This window comes from Callorhinus ursinus, unplaced genomic scaffold (assembly GCF_003265705.2).
Source record: "Callorhinus ursinus isolate GAN/ISIS: 27379988/994484 unplaced genomic scaffold, GSC_fseal_2.0 scaffold46, whole genome shotgun sequence".
NCBI classification, from domain to species: domain Eukaryota; kingdom Metazoa; phylum Chordata; class Mammalia; order Carnivora; family Otariidae; genus Callorhinus; species Callorhinus ursinus.
This window is the reverse complement of record NW_027397108.1, coordinates 51,518-71,451: the sequence shown is the minus strand read 5'-3', so window position 1 is coordinate 71,451 and position 19,934 is coordinate 51,518. Positions and strand designations below refer to the sequence as shown.

Here is a 19,934-nt window from a genome sequence, read left to right as displayed (position 1 = left end):
CTCTCTCCCTCTCTCTCTCTCTCTCTCTCTCTCTCTCTCTCTCTCTCTCTCTCTCCCTCTCTCCCTCCCTCTCTCCCTCCCTCTCTCCCTCCCTCCCTCCCTCCCTCTCTCCACGGTTTGCACACACCCTGGGGAGGGGAGGCATGCCCTTTCTCCTTCCTGAATTTTAACCGACAAGCTGGTCCTGGTGCCTTTGTCCTTCCAAGTGCTGGAAGCCCGTGGGCCAGGGAGCAGCAGTGAGATCCACGTGCTGGGCTGTGGGCCTTGGGTTCTGTGTCCCTCCCGGTCAAGGGGCTGGCTCAACCGGCTGGGTGCAGTGGTAGGGCTGCTCGGAGCCTGCGTCCCTGAGGGCCCTGGCCTAGTGGGTGGCCCTGTGTCCTGGGGCCGTGTTGCCTTCCCCTGAGGAGCCTCGTTGCTCCTGGCCTGGGCAGCCTCGGCAGCCTCGGCAGCCTCGGGAGCATCTGCTTTTATGTTAGGGTCATGAAAGCGGTGCTCATTTGTCGTAGAAAACTCATAACGTGTGAAAAAGCCCAGAGATGGGCGCCTGGGGGCCTCAGTCGGTCAAGCCGCTGCCTTTGGCTCAGGTCATGATCCCAGTGTCCTGGGATGGAGCCCCACATCGGGCTCCCTGCTCAGCGGGAAGCCTGCTTCTCCCTCTCCCACTCCCCCTGCTCGTGCTCTCTCTCTAGCTCTCTTTCTTAAATCAATAAATAAAGTCTTAAAAAAAAAAGAAAAGAAAAAGCCTGGAGAGGAGACTCCCCAGTCAGGAGGTGATCATTTTAGTTATCGCGTATTTATCAGTCTCGCGTGGATTTGTATGCACACTTTTGCATTTTGAGACTGTAAGTTCTGTGGATGTTAAGAGCATTTTCTGGGGTCCCTGAAGTAATTGTGATGGGCACCCCAGATTTTTTTGTGTTGCCCCCTCCCCCTGGGGCCTGATTGCACGGGTCTGGGGAGCAAACAGTGAGGCGGTAAATGTTTCAGTACAGGCTTCTTTGCCCACATTTCAAGGTTGTGCTTCATAAACCTTGTGCTCCCCCTCAGAAGTCTGGGAAGCGGAGGCTTTTAGTTCAGGGGTAGAGGTCAGGTAGGGTGAGGAGGGACCCTGCCAGGACTGTGGGTGGGGTGGGAGGCCCTGCTACGCAGGAAGCCAGAGGTGAGTGATGAGGCCGCTGGCCAGGAGGGGAAGGGTCAGGTGCCTGGAGCCTGGGGCACCGTGGCCCACGTGGCCAGGGGGAGAGGTCAGGGCCACACCACAGCATTAGCAGCCTCTGGGCTGGGGCGTGGCTGAAGAACGCTGATGGCAGAAGCAAGTGGGGCCCCCAGAGAGGGAGGTGTTTCTGTGAGGTCGCTTGTGAGGCATTGCCTCTGGGTCAGGGGCCGCAGCTGTGCTAAGGGGACAGCTGTGGTGCTGGGTCAGGCGCCTGGGCAGACACAGCTGAGCTCGGTCCTGTTCCTCCTGGGGAGCCCAGGAGCTTGAAGGGGGCCGTGTTCAGCATGTCCCTCGCTCTGGGTGAGAGGTTAGATTGTCACCTGCTCGGTCCCACAGCGCTCCAGCGGTGCTCCAGAGGAAGAAGCTGAGGCTTTGGTTTGGGGGGGGGGCGTGCCAGAGCAGGAGCCAGCCTGGGTCACATGGGGTGACATCCATTTTGCAAAAGGGGGAGACCAGTAGCCGAGCTACCTGGAGGGTGACTGCGGGCCCAAGCAGAATGCAGCAGGGGGTGTGGCCTCTCCCAGTGGGGTCTCTGGGCTCACCCCCCAGCCCCCAGCCCACCCCGCGTGCTCTACAGACGCCCTGCTGGAGCCCGGCCTTGCCCCGGTCTGTTGTGTGTCTTTGTGTGGTATCGTGTGTTCTCTGCACTGTTGACGTGTATGCGTGGGCCTTGGGTCAAGGGTTCTGTCTCTCCTCCCAGGCTCTGGCTGTGTGTTCCCCCGCCCCCCCCAGGGGCCTTGGGGGCCTGCTAATGGGGCCTCAGGTGCAGAGCCGGGCAGCCTGTGATGAGCGGGCTCAGCAGCTCTCTGGAGAGTAGGTTTCCCTAACAAGCTTTCCCTCACTGGTGGCTGCCTTACAGTTTCTTTCGGACGGAGAGCATTTGCTGGCAAGTATAGCTGCTTACTGTCACCCTCTCAGCTGCCGGAGTGGCAAGCTGCCCGTGGCCTGGGGTCCGGCCCCAGAGCCTTCCGCCTGTGCTCCCTACTCTCTGTCTTCGGGAGGCACTGTGGGGCTCGCAGTGAGTGGGCTCCCTACCCCTCTTTGTGGGGCAGGCTCCCCACCTGCCTGCCTCCTGGAGTCCGCAGGGCCTGGAGACGCCTCGGGTCTTGCCTCAAAGCCCTGCCAACCTGCCACGTCCCGCCTGCCCCCGCCTGCCCCGCCTGTCCTGTCCGTTGGCAGGTTCTAGCAGCTAAAAATAGCCCTGGAGGAGACTCAAGTCTGGGGCTCAAGGAGGGAGATGAGTCTGGGGAGGGCCGCCAACTCCAGTCCCAGACACGCTGGGGGTGGGGTGGGGTGGGGTGGGCGGGGAATACCCCACGGAGGCGCTTGCCCCAGCAGCTAACGGTGAGGCCCAGTTCTGCTGTGCTGCCTGGGAGGTGGGCAGAGGGTGCAGCAGCAGAGGCTGTGCCAAGCCCGGGCTGAGCAGGAAAGTGCTGGTGCCCACGCACCAGGCCTGGGGTACTCCGCTGCTCCTGGAGTACCTAGTGCTTGGAAATACAGGCCACACGGGCGTGTGGAGCCGGCTGTCAGTGCTACAGGGACCAGTGCAGGCACGGGATGCAGGGTTCTGGGGGCATCGAGCCCGAGGGCCAGCCCTGCTGCCCCCAGGGGTGTGTGTGGGGAGGGCCTGAGTCAACTCCGTTCCAGACATCCCCTTTGACTAGGGAACAAAAGGCCTTTCTGTCCCAGAGCGCTGAGCAGGGAGGCTTGTGGGGGAGGCGTGCCCTGAGCGGAGTTAGATCCTGCCAGCCCCTCCCACTAGGCCGTGGGCTCCTGCAGGGCCGGGGTGCTTGCCCGGAAAGAAGAGGCTGGTGTGAAGGGCTCTCAGCAGCTTGCTGTCCTGGATGCCAGGCCAGTACCAGAGAGGGGAATGTGTTGGCTCCTTCTCTAGGCCAGCATCTCCTAAGGTCTTACCCTTTCCGGGTTAGTGGTGGTGTTGGCGGCCCCGTGGGTGTGGTGTACTTGGGAGTGCGGGGGTCTGGGCTCTAGTCTTGGCTACTCCCTCACACCCACACCCAGCTTTCCAGCATAGCCCAAGAGCTGGTCCTGAGGTCTGGGAGTCTTTGGTGGCCCTGCCTTCTGGAGTCTCCCCAGGATGTGCTTGGTGGATGAGGAGGGCAGGGGCACCCCCTTCTGGAGGCCCCAGGTCCCAGCTGTTGGGACCTCCTGCAGGCCACCTCTAGGTGGGCCCCACCTGGCACCGTCACGTCTGTCCCAAAGCTAGGAGGAGGCTGTTGGCCCCTGCCGCGGGGGCGGCCCCGTGTAGGGCAGCCTTTCTGAGGAGGGGGCAGCTAGGAGGTGTCGTCAGGGCCATCCCAGTCATGGGCAGACCCTCTTCGTCAGCCCCCTTGGACCCTCTCCTGGGACTTTACAGGTCATCCAGCTGTAGAGCACTGCCATTTCCTGGCCAGAACCAGACAGCTCCAGACAAACCACAGGGGTTCTAGTGCTCCCCAGATGCTGCATCATATTGAAGAAAGGGTAGAGAATGCAAAGGGATGAGAATATCCTTCCCTCTCATTGGCCTCCTAGCCCCCCCATTGCATAGAATCTCCCTGGGGACCTGAGGGTGTGGTGACAGGTTGGTGACAGTTGGCTCTCTGCCCCCAGGTGGTGGTGCCCACCCGTGTGGGGCAGGGCTATGTGTTTGAGGCCTCCCAGCCAGAGCAGGACGAGTACGACATCCCCCGCCACCTCCTAGCCCCGGGGCCCCAGGACATCTACGATGTGCCCCCAGTTCGGGGTCTGCTTCCCAGCCAGTATGGCCAAGAGGTAGGTCTTGGGTCTGGGAGTTGGGGGGACCTTGGGCCGGCCCCGCTCAGGGAGGTGGGCTTGCTTTGCCCCCACCAGAGTGGTCCTAGGGTCGGTGCTGCGGGGTTTCTGCTCTTCCCGTCCCCTCCGGTGGCCCTAGCACCCGTGTCACTGCACCTTTTCTGCCTCAGGTCTATGACACGCCACCCATGGCTGTCAAGGGTCCTAACGGCCGGGATCCATCACTGGATGTATACGATGTACCCCCCAGTGTGGAGAAGGGCCTGCCGTTGTCCAACCACCATGCGGTGAGCAGTCGGGGGGTGCAGGGCCTCGTGGGCTGAGGCCTGATGTATATACAGGGTTTGGGTGTGACGGAGTGTGTGCTGGGGGTGGGTTGGGGGTCCCATGTCTGCAGGCCTGGAGGCAGTGAGAGACCTGACTGCAGGCAGCGGCTCTGCCCCTCACTCACTCTGTGACAGAAGTGGAAATCGCGTGCTCCTCCAGCCTCCCTCTGCTTCCTCGTCTACACCGGGGCCCCTCGTGGGCCTTTAGCACGTTCTTGAGAGGATCACACAGGATATTAGCAAGGCGACCACAGGATTTATCGTTCAACGCAGGACACTTCTGGGAGCGAAAGGGGACCAGTAATTATGAGGGGGCATCAGGCACAAACCAGGACTGTCCTGGGTGAACCGGGGTGTTGTCACCCTAAATCAGCCAAGTTCCTGCCACGGAGTAGAGAATACACAGGGGTGAGGGGATGGTGTGGAAGCTGTCCTCCCACCGAGTGTTATAGTTACACAGTGAATGAACCCATGTAATCGTCACAGCAGATGTGTGAGCGAGTTCTCTTATCTTACGGCTGAGCAGGCAGGCACAGAGAGGTTGAGTCGCCTGCCTTAAGTCACACAGCTAGTGAGCAGTGGAGCCAGGATGTCGAGCACAGGCTGAAACCTGTGTGGGTAAGAACTGGGACGACGTGTGCTGCATCTGAATCTCTGGGTGGGCGGGTGGCGGCCTTGACCGTTCCTCTGCGCCCCCCCCCAGGTGTATGATGTTCCTCCGTCAGTGAGCAAGGACATGCCTGATGGCCCACTGCTGCGTGAGGAGACCTATGACGTGCCCCCCGCCTTTGCCAAGGCCAAGCCCTTTGACCCGACCCGCCACCCTCTGGTCCTTGCTGCGCCTGCTCCGGACGCTCTGCCGGCCGAGGATGTGTATGACGTGCCTCCCCCTGCTCCTGACCTCTATGACGTGCCCCCCGGCTTGCGGCGGCCCGGTCCTGGCACCCTGTACGACGTGCCCCGCGAGCGGCTGCTTCCTCCCGAGACGGCTGACGGCAGTGCGGCCGACGACAGCGTGTATGCGGTGCCACCACCTGCCGAGCGGGAGGCCCCAAGCGAGGCCAAGCGGCTCTCGGCCTCCAGTACCGGGAGCACACGCAGCAGCCAGTCGGCCTCCTCACTGGAGGCCGCCGGGCCGGGCCGCGAGCCCCTGGAGCTGGAGGTGGCCGTGGAGGCCCTGGTGCGGCTGCAGCAGGGTGTCGGTGCCACCGTGGCCCAGCTCCTGGACCTGGCGGGCAGCGGCGGGGGGGGCTGGCGCTGCGCCGCCGAGCCTCAGGAGCCGCTGGTGCGGGACCTGCGTGCCGCCGTGGCCGCCGTCCAGGGCGCCGTCCACGAGCTGCTGGAGTTTGCCCGCGGCGCCGTAGGCAACGCCGCCCACACCTCTGACCGCACTCTGCATGCGAAGCTCAGCCGGCAGCTGCAGAAGATGGAGGATGTGTACCAGACGCTGGGGGCCCACGGTCAGGCCCTCGATGGTGGCCGGGGAGGCCCCGGGGCCACTCCCGAAGACCTGGACCGCCTGGTGGCCTGCTCACGGGCTGTGCCCGAGGACGCCAAGCAGCTGGCCTCCTTCTTACATGGCAATGCCTCGCTGCTCTTCAGACGGACCAAGGCCCCCGTGCCAGGGCCGGAGGGGGGCGGCCCCCTGCACCCCAACCCCATCGACAAGGCCAGCAGCATCCAGTCCCGGCCCCTGCCCTCACCCCCTAAGTTCACCTCCCAGGACTCCCCAGACGGGCAGTATGAGAACAGTGAGGGGGGCTGGATGGAGGATTACGACTATGTCCACCTGCAGGTAAGTGCCTGCCCCATCGTGGCTCCCCGGGGGAACGCCCCAGGGAAGCCTGCTGGCCTTCTCGGATCTCTAATTCTGCTAGAGGGGGACCTTGATTCTCTCCATACTGAGCCGCCTTGTGGCCAGAAGAGAATTTGGGCCCCAGTAGGCCTCGGTGAGTCCCTGTGTCCCTGCTCTGACCTTCCAGACCAGATGCACCCCCCCACACCCAAACCCATTCCTCTACCCCCCTCAGGCCTTTGGACCGATGTGGCCGTGTCATCAGGGGCCCTGCAGTGCCAGCCAGGGACAGCTCCTGAGCTCCTGCGGGAGCTGGGCTTCTCCAGTGAGCAGGGCAGAAGCAGCTGTCTTCTGTGTGGGGAGAGGGATTTCCTATCAGGCGTGGAAAGAAAGAAAACCCAGAGACGGGAAGGTGGGGTAGGGGCAGGCCTCTGAGTGCCCCAGTAGGGAGCATTCCAGGTTAAGAACAGGTGCCAAGGCCCAGTGGTCAGGGATGGGTGAACAGGCCCTGTGTGCCAAGAGGAAGGGTTTGAATGTGATTCCTGGTATGGGAGCTGGGGCAGGGAGGATGTCCTGGCCACCTGGAGTGTGCCCAGCCCTTCCCTGGGCTGGCAGTTGGTGAAAGGGGCCCCGGAGAGGTGCCTTCCTGGAAGCTGTTCCTGCTGTGGGCCCAGTGCCTGCCATGCGAGCCTGGGCCTGGCCTGCAGTGCCCCCTGGTGGCTGCCTGAGGGGCCCTGAGCTCCCCCAGGCCGCTGGGGGGGGCTCCTGGCTCAGCCCACTCCTTGTGCCTTGCCTCCAGGGGAAGGAAGAGTTTGAGAAGACCCAGAAGGAGCTGCTGGAAAAGGGCAACATCATGCGGCAGGGGAAGGGTCAGCTCGAGCTGCAGCAGGTGAGGATGCCCAGGGTCACTGGCTTCCCTGGGCTCGGGCCACCAGTGAGCCCAGCACCCTACCCCCAACCCCACAGCCCTCCCTGCTCAACCGCCGGACTGTCAACATGAGTGTTGGATTTCTGTGTGAGTTATCAGAGTGATTATGGCAGACATTTTGGGGAACACACAGAGAAAAGTGTAAAAAGGCAGGAAACAAGGCCCCAAGGCAGTGGGGGTGCCCTGGGGCTAGTTTGCAGCCCTGCTCCTGGTCCGGAAGGGCCTGTCTGTGTGTGTTTTCGATGGTTCTACATCTGCTTTTATCTCGAAATTGCTCCATGGCGTTAAACATTCCTCCTCAGTTGTTCTTAAAGGCCACATGACATCTTACTGTTGAGTGTTTACGTTGTACCCACTTTCCCTGATTATGATTGTACTGCTGGGCTTACCTGCAGATGTAGAATTTTCTTCATTCTTTGGATCATTTCCTGAGGGTAGGAAAGGGATTTTTTTTTTCTTTTTAAGAAATGAGGTATTTTATTCTGATTATGAAGATAAAAAATTAAAATACAGACTAGCACAAAATCAGCACAGAAACACCACCCACCAAGTTTTCTGTACCCCCCTCGCCCCGGGCACAAGGAAGGATGGCAGAGGCCAGGAGAGCTTGCTGGCTCCACCCTGACCCCCACAAAGCCACCATTTGCCCAGCGGTAAGGTGGGGATCATAGTGGGTCCATCTCAGGGTCAGTGGGAGAATTGATTAAAGAATGTGTCATACTGAGGAGCTGCCTAGCCCACAGAACATACTCAGTAAAGGAGTAAAGGTTCATAATTAGATGTATCTCCACCCATCCATCCATCCATCATCTGCCCTTCTCACGTATGGAATCTCCACTGATTTAAGAAATGGACACGTGCTTTATCCTCTGTATCTTCTCTGGACTCTGCCAGCACCCCTGTTGGTGGGACATTTCGGTTATTCCCAGAAGTACTTCTGTAAACAGTGCTGCGCTAAATACAAATCTCTTCACCTGACTGCTTGATCATTGAGGTAAATTCCTAGAAGCTGGAAGAGACAGGAATATACCTGGAAAACTCTATTAGGATCTAGTGCTCTTCGACCAGGGACAGAACGTGCCTTTGCAGTCCAGGCTCATAAAATGTGTGGACGCGCGTGTCGATTCCTTCATTTCCACATCAGTGAAAAATCGGGAACCCCCTGCCCCACATGTCTACTATGAGAATATTGGTTGAATAAATAAAATACAAATGTTAGTAGAGTAGAATATTAGGTGGCTATTAAGAATTGCCAAAGAATGGAAAAGACCCCCCAGAGTCCAAACTGAAAATGAGTGTGCTCTCTCCTCCTGGATAAGGGAGCCATATGGTGAGTCTCCCCCAGTGGCTGCCGAGTGTTTTGGGGATGAGGAAGGGGCAGTTCCATGTTGGTTTTGCTTGTTAAATGAAGGCTTGAAATCTTGGATAAAACAACCTGTCTGTCCCTGAGCCTGTGCACAGCTGGTCCCAGCCCCTCAGGCCCTGGTCTGAACCCACTCTGGGGATGGACACATCAGTCCACATGGATGACTCCCAAGGCAGGGGCTGCTGGTCATGGAGATGCTCTCTCCCCATGCGCTTACACACACTGGCCAATGTGAAGCCTGTGACCCATTATTAGGGGCTGGAAGTAGGCTATAAAACACTATATTTAGCTGACCTTTGAACAACACAGGTTTGAACTGCATGGATCCACTTATATCTGGATTTTTTTTTTTCTCAATAAATATATTGGAAAAGCATTTTGGAGACTAAGTTTGAAAAAGCTTGTGGATGAGCCACATAGCCTAGAAATACTGAAAAAATTACATGTTGTGAGAAAATAGCATTCAGTACATGTAATCTATAAAATACGTGTTCATTAGCTGTTTGTTAGTGGTAAGGCTTCCAGGTAACAGGCTAGGCTATTGATGAGTAGTCAGCTTTGTCAGAAGTCATGCAGACTTTCTACTGCACGGTGGGTTGGCGCCCATGAACCCCCATGTTTTGTGGGCACATGTACTGTTTCCAGTCTGCTGGTTAAAAAACAGGAATATTCATGTTTAAAGGAAAGCATCTTGAAGAATAGTCTCCACATTTTTATGTGAATTTGGTTTCTGAGGTTTTACAAATACCATGATTTTTTTTTTAAGATTTTAATCTTTTTTTAAGATTTAAAATACCCAATATGGGGCTCAAACCCACAACCCCGGGGCGCCTGGGTGGCTCAGTCGGTTAAGTGTCGTCTGCCTTCGGCTCAGGTCATGATCCCGGAGTCCTGGGATCGAGCCCCACATCGGGCTCCCCACTCAGCAGGAAGCCTGCTTCTCCCTCTCCCTCTCCCCCTGCTTGTGTTCCCTCTCTCGCTGTCTCTCTCTCTCTGTCAAATAAATAAAATCTTTAAAAAAATGAATAAATAAAACTCGTAACTCTGAGATCAAGAGTTGCATGCTCTATCAACTAAGCCGGCCAGGTACACCCCTGTACATTTTTTCTGTTCAAAGTTTTTATGGGAAATTGAATACCTTTATAAAATTAAGCCAGGCCCCCGGGTACCATTCACCCACCCCAACCCCTCTCAGCACAACTGCTAGTCCAGTTATCTGACACCCTTGCCCCATAAAGCATTTTGGAGCCATTATATCATTTCACCTGCAAATACCTTAGTATTTGGTTCTAAAAGATACTTGACCAGGATTGCATTCCACCAGAGGTTACTTCTGGGTACCCAGGATTCCAGCTGACAGCTGTCTTGTTTTCTGCTTGGTGTATTTGGGGGGAAAAAATTTTTTTTAAAGAATTAATTAATTAGAGAGCGAGTGGAGGGAGGGGCAGCAGGAGGGAGAGACTCCCAGGCAGACTCCGTGCTGAGCGCAGAGCTCTTTGCGGGGCTTGATCCCACGACCCCGAGATCATGACCTGAGCTGAAATCAAGAGTCGGATGCTTAACCAACGGAGCCACCCAGACGCTCGTTTGAATCTTCTTGCAACGTATAGGTTGAAGACAAATGGGTTTTTTAAACTAATTTTGAAGTATGCATAGATCCATCAGAAGGTGCAGAGAGAGCGTACCCTTCACCCCCTTTCCCACAGCAAGTGCATCCTAAGTAAGCAGAGACCGATGTCCCTAACTATGGCTCCTACCCATTTGTTCTCCATTTCCATCATCTTGTGGTTTCAGAAGTTACAAGAGTGGAATCCTATCTTTTGAGGCTATTATGGCGAGTCTCGGGGAGGCTGCGGAGGCCGCGTGTTCTGGCCGTTGCCTGGAGGTGGCTTGTGTCGTGCGCTCCCGTGGGGAGCCATCACTCTCCCCTCATGCAGTGTGGCTGTGGTTTTCACTGTGCTTTCCCTCTGCCGCAGCTGAAGCAGTTCGAGCGACTGGAGCAGGAGGTGTCCCGGCCCATAGACCACGACCTGGCCAACTGGACGCCGGCACGGCCACTGGCCCCTGGGCGGACGGGCAGCCTGGGGCCCTCAGACCGGGAGCTGCTGCTCTTCTACCTGGAGCAGTGCGAGGCCAACCTGACCACACTGACCAACGCGGTGGACGCCTTCTTCAGCGCCGTGGCCACCAACCAGCCGCCCAAGATCTTCGTGGCACACAGCAAGTTCGTCATCCTCAGCGCCCACAAGCTGGTGTTCATCGGGGACACGTTGTCGAGGCAGGCCAAGGCGGCTGACGTGCGCAGCCAGGTGACCCACTACAGCAACCTGCTGTGTGATCTCCTGCGTGGCATCGTGGCCACCACCAAGGCCGCTGCCCTGCAGTACCCGTCGCCTGCCGCTGCCCAGGACATGGTGGACAGGGTCAAGGAGTTGGGCCACAGCACCCAGCAGTTCCGCCGGGTCCTGGGCCAGCTGGCAGCTGCCTGAGAGCCGGTGACCGCAGGGATGCGGGTCAGGGGAGGAGGGCACCTGCCCTGAGAGAGTCGCCATGCTGCAGGCGCGGGGACAGGTGCCCCAGCTCTGTCCGGGCCTGGTGCCCCAGACTGTCCAGGGCTTTGTACATAGTTAGGATGGGGCAGGATATGGGACCGCGCCTCCTCAGAGGAGCCCAAGCAGAGCTGGGCCCCTGGGAGCCAAGGCTGAGGAGTGGGCTGGTTGTCTTCCCTGCATACACGGGGGGCCGGGGCCCAGGGAGCCCTGGGCCATGACCCACATGGCCTCAGAGGACCCCTTGAGCTAATCCTAGCCCCACAGGGGTGCCAGGTCCCCCGTCCCCCCACAGCACAAGCGCCACTGTACCAGGAGAAAAACTCTAAAACACTATTTTTCATTATTGGTTTTCCAATCATTTGACTAATAGTCTACATTTAAATAAAATTTTAAAAATGAAAAGCCTCTGGTGTGAGAGGTGTGAGAGCCAGGAAGGCTCATGGATGTGAGCACCTGTGTCCTTACTCTCAGATGCCATGGGGTAGGAGCTGCAGGTTGAGGCAATTCGGGCTGAGGCTGTGGGCGGCTTCCCGGGAGGGTGAAGAAAAAGTGGGTCCCTTCAGGAGAAAACCAAGGCCCTGGGACACAGGGCTGGGCCAGGGATCTTCTGCAAGGTGGGAGCAGGTCTGCCAATGGCCCCAAGACCTTGGGAGTCCAGGCTGCTGGAGAGAAGTTGAGCCGTCCTCCGACAGCAGGGCCCAAGCGCGCTGGCCGAGGAGGGGTGCGGGCCGCGGCGAGGTTGGCAGAAAGCCAGCGTGGACTGAAGCAGCTCCAGGAGCGCACTGGGCTCTCCTGGAGCCTCCGTTCCGGGGCAGAGAACCCGCCGAGGGCACCACGGAAACTCGTTTTCACAGACCTTGCCCAGAACTTGGCTCTGAGAGAGGAGCTCATTATTTCAGCTGTGGGACTTCTTCCAGAGCATCTTTTCTGGAATTACACATAGACTTGGCCTCCAAGTTGGGGTTTGGGGTTCGCCCTTGACCTGAGTCATTGTATGTCCTCCCCCGGCCTCTCGGGATATGTCCAGCGCCGTGGGGGAGGCAAGAACCCTGGGACTCAGGAAGGTGCGGCTCCTGGCGCTGTCTCTTGTGCATGTGAACTTGGGCCTCGGTCTCTCTAACTCTACGAAGAAAGGGCAGGATCTGTCAGCCCTCTTGGCTCTCAACTTTACAGCGGGGACCCCAGTGAAGGCAGCCATCCTTTCCACCACCACCACCCCCCAGCACCCTGGGGTGAGGACACAGAAGTGAAGAGGCATGTGGTTGCTCTCAGGGTTTTATCTGGGTTCTGCAGAAGGGGCGGTGGGTGGGGGTTCATTTGGTCTCCAGAACCTCGAGAACCCAGGGATTGAACTCAGTGACATGGGTATACACCCCCTGGTGAGAATGGGTGGCACCAGCTACTGCCCCAGGACACGATGCCCACCAGGGTCCAGGCTCCGTCCTTCTGGCAGACCAGGGGGCCACCAGAGTCGCCCTGCAGGAGGAGAAAGGACTTGTTCCAAAGCCCGAAGCGGGGCGCCAGGTTCCCAGCGTGCCCTGACCTGCCCCAGCCCAGGTTCTGTGCAGAGAAATGACCAGGGTGGGCACAGTGACTGAGCAGGAGACCCTTTGATGTGGGCCCCACGGCAGCCCCAGCTCCGTCACCGACTCCGGGAGGGCCTGGGGCAGGTGGCCGACCCTCTGACCCGGCCAGCGTCTGTACAGTGGGCCGGAAACCTCCACCACCCCATGCCCCCACTCCCCACCCCCCGCGGCGGCTGGCGGGGCGGGGGCGGGGGGGAAGATGCCACGGCGCCCGGAAGCCCCGCAGCACGCCCCGGCCAGAGCGAGCCCTGGGTCCGAGGCACCTGCTGGGCGGGTCCGGGCTTTGGCCGGGCCAGCTGGCGGGAGCGAGCGGAAGGAGACGCGCGCAGAAAGGAGCCGCGCTCCCCGCCTGAGCAGGGCCGGGGCGAGGTCCGCGAGCGCGGGCGGGGGTGGCGGAGCCGGGCCGCACCTTGCAGGAGGAGACCCCGCTGGCGCCGGCGCAAATCATCACATCGCTGATCTTGCTGCCCCAGAACTTCTGGCACTCGGCGTTGGACAGGAGGGGCAGGGCCGCCTGCTGCAGCTTGTCGGGGGTCTTGTTGGCTGGAGGGACACAGCAGGCCGGCGGGGGTCAGGGCCCCTCCCCCGCCCACCCCACAGCGGAAGCCGCCGCCGAGGGAGCCGCGGGGGAAGGGGAGACCCGGCCGGACCCCGGGGCCAGCGGGGCACGGCCACCGGCCTCGAGTCCGGGGACGAGTCCGGCCTGGAAATGGGGCAATGTGGACCTGGCTGCAAGTTCGTGAGGGCGATGCTTGCTGGCACGTAGGTGTTTCTCGGCAAGTTAGTCTTCAAGTATAGAGCGCTTAAACTCATCTCTATTCATGTTTGGTAGGGTTTTCATTAAGAGGGTTTTAAATAAAGAAATAGAAAGACTTATGGCTTGCAATTTACATGCTTGGGACTTAGACCAAAAGCCAGAATGAGTCTCGCTTCTGACAAGGCCCTGCCAGGACGCTCACAGCCGTACTGGGTCTTGCCGCAGCCCGTGGTGGCGCAGACGGAGCCCGCGGGGAAGCTGGTGCTGGCGCTGGGCAGACACACGGGGGACACGGTGCTGGAGAGCGGGGCCGGCCGGCGTGGCCAGCTACAGCAGGTTGATGTCGTTGCTGTCCATAATCCTGTCCCACAGCGGGTGTTCAAAAACCTGGGGAGACGTGGTGGGGGCTGGGCAGAGCTCAGAGGGAGGACTTGGGGGGTTGGGGGGGGGGGACAGAGGCCTGGAGGCAAAGAGGGCTCAGCGACAGACGGGCGGTCGTTGAGAAAGACGCACAGATGGAGTTGCACAGACAAAATCTCAGGAAACTGGCATTTGACACATTGGCGATATTTAGTTTTTATATTTTTTGCTTTTCTACCATGAGCAAAACTTAATTTTACCATCAGAAACAACCTTCCGTATTTTTAAAGGAGCTTTGTTCCCTGGAAAAGAAGGCTCTGGACCGAGAAGTGCAGGGGTGAGGCCCGAGCGGGTCGGCCAGGGTCGTCTGTGCCCACACACCCTGCCTCCTTGCCCCTCCCTCGTCCAGGGCACGGTGGGGGGGAGGCAGCCCCACCACGGCCTTCCCACCTGGCGGTACCTCCGCGATCCTCAGCGCCTGGACAGCCTCGTCATCAGAGCCATGATCAGACACCCCAGCCACCACACGGTGGCTCTTCCTGGGGAGAGAGGGGGTGGCAGAGGGTGCTCAGGCTTTGGCCACCTCGGAGGGGTGTCTGGGAACCTCACCTGATGAGGGAAGCCCCGGCCAAGCCACAGGGACCTCAACTCCCACGGGGACCCGGGGGCCTGGTTCCCCATCTGTGCAGTGAGGGCACAGGCCTAGAGCTGCTCTCCTGGACGAAGCGGGGGTCCGAGGCAGTGGTGGGCACAAGGGTGGGGGCTTTCTCCTGCAGCCGGTCACTCTGCCTGTAGCTAGGAGGTAGGGGCAGCTTCTTCCCCACCCGCCGGCTGCCTCAGACCCTTCCTGCCAGGGAGCAGTGCCTGGGCAGGGTGGGTTGGGGAGGGAGTGAGGGTGCTTTCCTGAGCCCGGGCCTCACCTGACCCTGCAGTGGGCGGCAGTGAGCACCCAGTGCTGGCTGATGAGGGAGCCCCCACAGAAGTGTAAGCTGGAGCCAGTCCGGGGAGAGGGGAGAGGGACGGTCAGCCTCGCCTCTCCTGCCTGACTGCCCCCCTCCCCCCATCTAACCCGCCCCTCCTCAGCTTCCCCCTCACCTGCAAGGACACCTGCCCGGGCCAGGAGCTAGGGACAGCGTCCTCCCCATTGACGATCCGGGACAGGCCACTCAGCTCGGGGTGGATGGCAGGGACTCCGCAGCCTGGGGGCCAGGGCCAGGGTAGCTGGTCAGTGGATGGGGCCAGGGGGGAAGACCCGGCACTTCCAGGCATCTGTGACCACCTGGCACCTGGAGCTTTGGCCACCGCAGGGCACTCAGCCCCTCAGCCGGCAGCTGCCCTGGTGCCCTTGTGGAGGGTCCTGGAGGCTGGGGGACCTCTGGAGTTGGGGCCCAGAGCTAGAAGCCTGCGTCCGGAGACTCCCTATGTAGCCAGCTCCCCAACCCACTGTGTGCCCCGAGAGGAGCCTCCATCCCGCTCTGAACCCAGGGTCCTGGGTCGTGGGGCTGGGATGTCCTGCTTGAGTCCCTGGTGCTCTCACGGCCCCCTGAGTCTGCAGCAGGAGCAGGTCGGGGTCAGAGTGTTACTCCACCCGGAGCGGCACAAACCCAGGAGGCTGCCCAAGTCGGGAAGACGGAAGGGGCTGGGCAAAAGGAAGGGTGCGGACAACGTTCCCGAGGCAGAATTCCTGTGCCTCGGGGACACATGTGGATGCTGGAGGAGCCCGGACGACCCCCCGCTTCTGAGCCGATGGAGGAGGCCAAGACGAGGCAGGTCCAGCATGACCAGTGGAGTTTGAGGGGCCCGAGGGATCTCTAGGCGGAGGAGGAGTGGGGACCCCAGGAGAGGCTGGGGGCGGGGAGCCAGCGGCGCCAGCAGGTGGTCAGCTGGGGCGGGTGATGAGAGTGCGTGGACTTGGCCCTCCAGGTCCCCACTTCTGGGGCTGCGGGGCGCCGGGGGTGGGAGCGGCTTGGTCTGCGGCTGCCAGGCCTGCCCGAACCTTGCGCTTACTGGAGCTGCTACCGAAGAGGAAAAAGCCAAGGACGACCCAGAGAAAGGCCATGGCGTGTGGCTCAGAGGTGGGATGGGGCTGCCCAAACGACCCCCATTATATTCCCCCAGCCCACCAATTACAGCCGGCCTCGCCATCCCTTCCTTATCATGAGTCCCTGGGCTGAGGAGCACCTGACTCCTGTGCAGGCCTGGGAAAGTCGCAGCCCTGGGGGCTGCTCCTGGGAAGGTTCCTTGGAACCACAGGTGTGTGCGGCCAGCAGCTGGCTCATCCCCCAGCTGTCCACTCCCCGGCGGTGGGGGCCCTGAGCACCCTGAGCAGGGCATGGATGGCCAGGACCCTGCTGCCTACGAGGGTGGGAGCAAGGAGTGAGGGCTGGGGGCCAAGATCCCACTTCATCTCTTGGGAGCAAGGCTAAAAAAGGGCCCTCCAGGGACCTCCTGCCTTTCGTCCCAGTGAAGATGCAAGTTCAGGAGCAGAATGAGGTCTCAGGGGCCCCAACACAGGAGAGCACATCATCAGTGTGTTTTTTATTGGTTTATTGAGGCTTTGTGGGGAGCAGGTCAGCAGGGACGGCAGGGTGGGGCTGGGGACTCAGTTGGCTTCCAGGATCTGCTGTACCCAGGGCATGAGCCTGGTGACGCGGGCGTACACGCCAGGACTGGAGGTAGAGCAGGTCCCACTGCCCCAGGACACGATGCCCACCAGGGTCCAGGCTCCATCCTTCTGGCAGACCAGGGGGCCACCAGAGTCGCCCTGCAGGGAGAGAGGGGAGCTTAGGTCTGGCAGCCCGTAGACACCTGGCAGGTGCATCCTGGAGGGTTTATGAAAGAAGCTGCAGTAGCTCCTTGTGTGGTTTATGCCCCTGTAAGGCTGGGCCATCACCAGGGGCCCTATGATAGAGGCCTAATAAAGCGGGTTTGATTGATAGGAAGGAAGTACGGGTGGTGCTGGCCTGGCCATGGAGCCCAACCCTTTCTGGACCCTTCTGGGAGCCCTGGTCCACTACCCAGGCTATACCTTGCACTGCTCCGGCGGGGCGGGGGGGGCGTCCTTTCAGACACTGATTTCAATGGAATTTTGCAATAGGGAGATTTCAAGACCAGAGCCCCCTGCCCTGGCATCCCTCTGTTGTGGTCACTGGTGATTGGCCAGGAGAACTAAGCATTTTTATGACTGCTCAAGCAGGAATTCAGGGACGGAGTGTCAGGCCCTCCAAAGAGGCCTTCGTGTGACTTCCGTCTCCTCTCTCCGGCCAAGGCCCTGACCCGGGACTTTGCCAGAACCCACCCCAGGCTGGGAGGGAAGGGGTGCCGGGTGAGTCCAGGAGGCCATACCATGCAGGAGGACACGCCACTGGCCCCGGCGCAGATCATGAGATCGGTGATCTTGTTGCCCCAGAACTTCTTGCACTCGGCGTTGGACAGGAGGGGCAGGGCCGCCTGCTGCAGCCTGTCGGGAGTGTTGGCATCTGGAAGGGCAGGGTGGGCGGTCAGCAGGCACAGCCCGGCCCCCCACCTCCCACCCACCTGGCCGGAGGGCGCTCACTGGTGTGTTTGGTCAGGCCCCAGCCCGTGGTGGCACACAGTGTCCCAGCAGGGAAGTCGTCATTCTCAGCGGGCAGGCACACGGGCGACACGGTCTGGGAGAAGCGGGCAGGTGTGGCCAGCTTCAGCAGGGTGATGTCGTTGTTGACGGTGAATATGTTGAATCTGGGGTTCTTGAAAACCTGCGGGGTGGGGCGGACAGTGGCGGGTGGGGTCCGGGAAGAGGTCGACGCAGGGCTGAAGCAAGGCACCAGGCCACCCCAGGTCACCCCAGGGCTTCTGTCTGCACAATGGCCTGTTCGACTTGGTAGCTCCTTCTACAGCCCCAGGAGCCCGAGGCCAGGCCCAGGCCCATGGCGCAGACCTTGAACACCCTGCTTTCTGCTTTGCCTCCTCACGGTGGTCGGGAGCATCTGGGGGTGTTCAGGCCTTAGCCTGGGCAGCACACTCCTGAGGGCCTGCCCCCCTCCCCGGGGTGACGCCTGGACTCCAGGGCCACCATACCTTGGCAATCTTCAGCACCTGGATGTCCTCAGCATCTGAGCCTTGGTCAAACTCCCCAGCCACGACCAGGTGGGAGGTTCTGGAGAGGGCCCGAGAAAGAAGGAGGATTCTGCTGTGAGGCGGGGCGACCACGCGAGGGGGTGCCGGCTGCATGTGTGCGCGTGTGTATCTTTGTGCATATGCTCAGAGTTGATGATCCAGAGATGGGAGCGCAAAATATCAGTAATTGCCCCCGAAACACCTGCACCTACAGCCCGCCGGGTATTTCCTTCCCGGTGACCCTTGGGAGACCAGCATGACTTGGGTTTTCTACACGTTCCCAAACAAGGAAACTGAGGCACAAGGAGTTAAAGGTCCAGCCCTCAGTGCTGAGAGTCTCCCACCCCCACCAAGGGGTTTCCTGGGGACCTTGAGTCCTCACCTGACCCCGCAGTGGGCGGCAGTGACCACCCAGTCCTCGCTGATGAGGGAGCCCCCGCAGAAGTGGAAGCCAGTGCTGTCCTGGAGGAGGACGGACGGGTCAGTGCTGGCTGGACACCAGCAGCCCCCAGCCGGGCCCAGGGTGGGCCAATACCCCAGTGTGTCCTCCACTCAGGGGCAGAACTCCCCCCTCACCTGCAAGGACACCTGCCAAGGCCAGGAACCCGGGACAACTTCCTCCCCATTGACAATCCTGGACAGGCCACTCAGCACAGGATGGATGGTGGGAATCCCGCAGCCTGGGGGTGGGAGCATGAGGTAAGGGATGGAGGCCGAGGGCTCCCCACCCAGGTCCCAGTCTCCCAGGAACCCCCAGGGACAACTCAGTCTGACGTGTGGTTCAGCCCAGAGAAGCCCAACAAGTTGGCTTCGAGGTGGTGGCCAGGCCGGAGCACGGGTTGGAGGCAGGGCTCTGGGGGTATGAACGCAGCCCCACCACTGCCTAGCCTTACCATTCTGAGCGTTTTCCCATCTGCAAAGAGAGGATCATATAGTTGCTAACCTCACAGAGTTGGGACAAGGATTCAAGAAGACGGGCCGCCTGGGCGGCCCAGTTGGTTGACTGTCCGACACTTGATTTCAGTTCAGGTCATGATCTTGGGGTCCTGAGATCAGGCCCCAAGTCTGGCTCTATGCTCAGAGGGTAGTCTGCTTCTCTCTCTCTCTCCTTCTCCCTCTGCTCCTCCCCTCCCTCAAACTCTCTCTCTCTCTCTCTCAAATAAATAAATAAATCCTAAAAAAAAAAAAAAAGAGAGAGAGAGAGAGAAGAAGAAGCAGCAGGAAGACTAAGCAGGCAAAGCAGGAACTTACTCTGTTCCTGGCACAGAGCAAGGGCTCGGTGAACACAAGTTTAAAAGTGCTGGGTTCGAGGGTCCCAAAGGGTTGTGGTGGTCCAGCCACACCTGCCCGCCTGCTCGCCCTCCGAACCTGTTTGGGAGCCACTAGCTGTTCAGAGAATTTTCGCTCCCTCGACTTGGCCTCCCTGTCCCTTGCACAGCGGGCAAGGCCTCAGTCAGCCCCAGGAAGGCCCACCGCCTGCTGGGAACCGCGCGCTGGCTAGTCTGGGCCAATCCTCCCAGCATCCCCACTGTGCTGATGGCGCTGGTGAAGCTCAGAGGGGGAGAGAGACCTGCTCCGGCTCACACCACCGTGTGCACCTGAACGGGGAGCAGGGACCCTGTTGCCCCTTCTGGCCCTGGGGGTTGAAGGGGAGCAGAGACATCCCTTCTGGCCTCTGTTTGCCCTGGACTCACCGAAGGCTGTGCCCAGGAGGGCATAACAGGAGACGATCCAGAGGAAGGCCATGGTCAGGGAGGTGTAGGGTGCCTGTCTGGGGAGCTCCCTGTTATATCCCTGGGCACCAAGCTGTTATCTGCCAACCTTGAGGTAAAAATCCCTTTCCTGGGCATGTGTCCCAGGACGTAGAATGTGCCAGAGCAGGGCTGGCATCGGGGCATGGGATGGCAGCACCTGTGGCCCATGGTCGAGCTTGGGTCTGGGTCAAGGGCAAAGGTGGGGCCAAACAAGGTAGCCAATGGGGGAGGGCTCAGAAAACTTGGGCTTCCTCTTCCAGGAAGGGACTTCTGGACAGCAGCCTGGCCTGGGCAGGGTTTGAGCCCCAGCCTATTCTCTCATGGGCTGGAGAGACTTAGACAAGTAATTTACTTGGTCTGTTAGTTATTCTAAACCCCTGGGCAGTGTGGTCAAGGAGGGAGGAGGTGTGGGGACCAAGGCACC

General features: G+C 60.0%; 2 protein-coding genes and 1 pseudogene across 4 annotated transcripts in view; 1 reads left to right on the top strand and 2 right to left on the bottom strand.

Annotated features, from left to right (window-relative positions):
• BCAR1 (BCAR1 scaffold protein, Cas family member) overlaps positions 1–13,411 on the top strand; it is a 38,553-nt gene extending 25,142 nt beyond the window's left edge. For both annotated transcript variants that reach the window (XM_073882303.1, XM_025860555.2), the window contains exons 3-7: positions 3,827–3,988; positions 4,159–4,275; positions 5,018–6,109; positions 6,909–6,998; positions 10,380–13,411. In XM_073882303.1, the coding sequence (XP_073738404.1) occupies positions 3,827–3,988; positions 4,159–4,275; positions 5,018–6,109; positions 6,909–6,998; positions 10,380–10,892 (1,974 nt within the window). In that variant the 3' untranslated portion in view covers positions 10,893–13,411. The remainder of the gene's footprint in view (positions 1–3,826; positions 3,989–4,158; positions 4,276–5,017; positions 6,110–6,908; positions 6,999–10,379) is intronic.
• LOC112814713 (chymotrypsinogen B-like) lies at positions 12,269–15,717 on the bottom strand (annotated as a pseudogene).
• A 487-nt stretch (positions 15,718–16,204) lies between these two features.
• Positions 16,205–19,502, bottom strand: CTRB1 (chymotrypsinogen B1). 2 transcript variants are annotated; one of them, XM_025860428.2, is made up of 7 exons: positions 19,451–19,502; positions 18,333–18,436; positions 18,139–18,218; positions 17,718–17,796; positions 17,215–17,395; positions 17,004–17,137; positions 16,261–16,422 (listed from the first exon to the last, which is right to left on the bottom strand). In XM_025860428.2, the coding sequence occupies exons 1-7, from the start codon at positions 19,500–19,502 to the stop codon at positions 16,261–16,263; spliced, it is 792 nt and encodes a 263-aa protein (XP_025716213.1). The 2 variants fall into 2 exon arrangements, with proteins under 2 accessions (XP_025716215.1, XP_025716213.1); XM_025860430.1 differs by lacking the exon at positions 17,004–17,137 and having other exon boundaries at positions 16,205–16,422.
• Between the last annotated feature and the right edge of the window lie 432 nt (positions 19,503–19,934).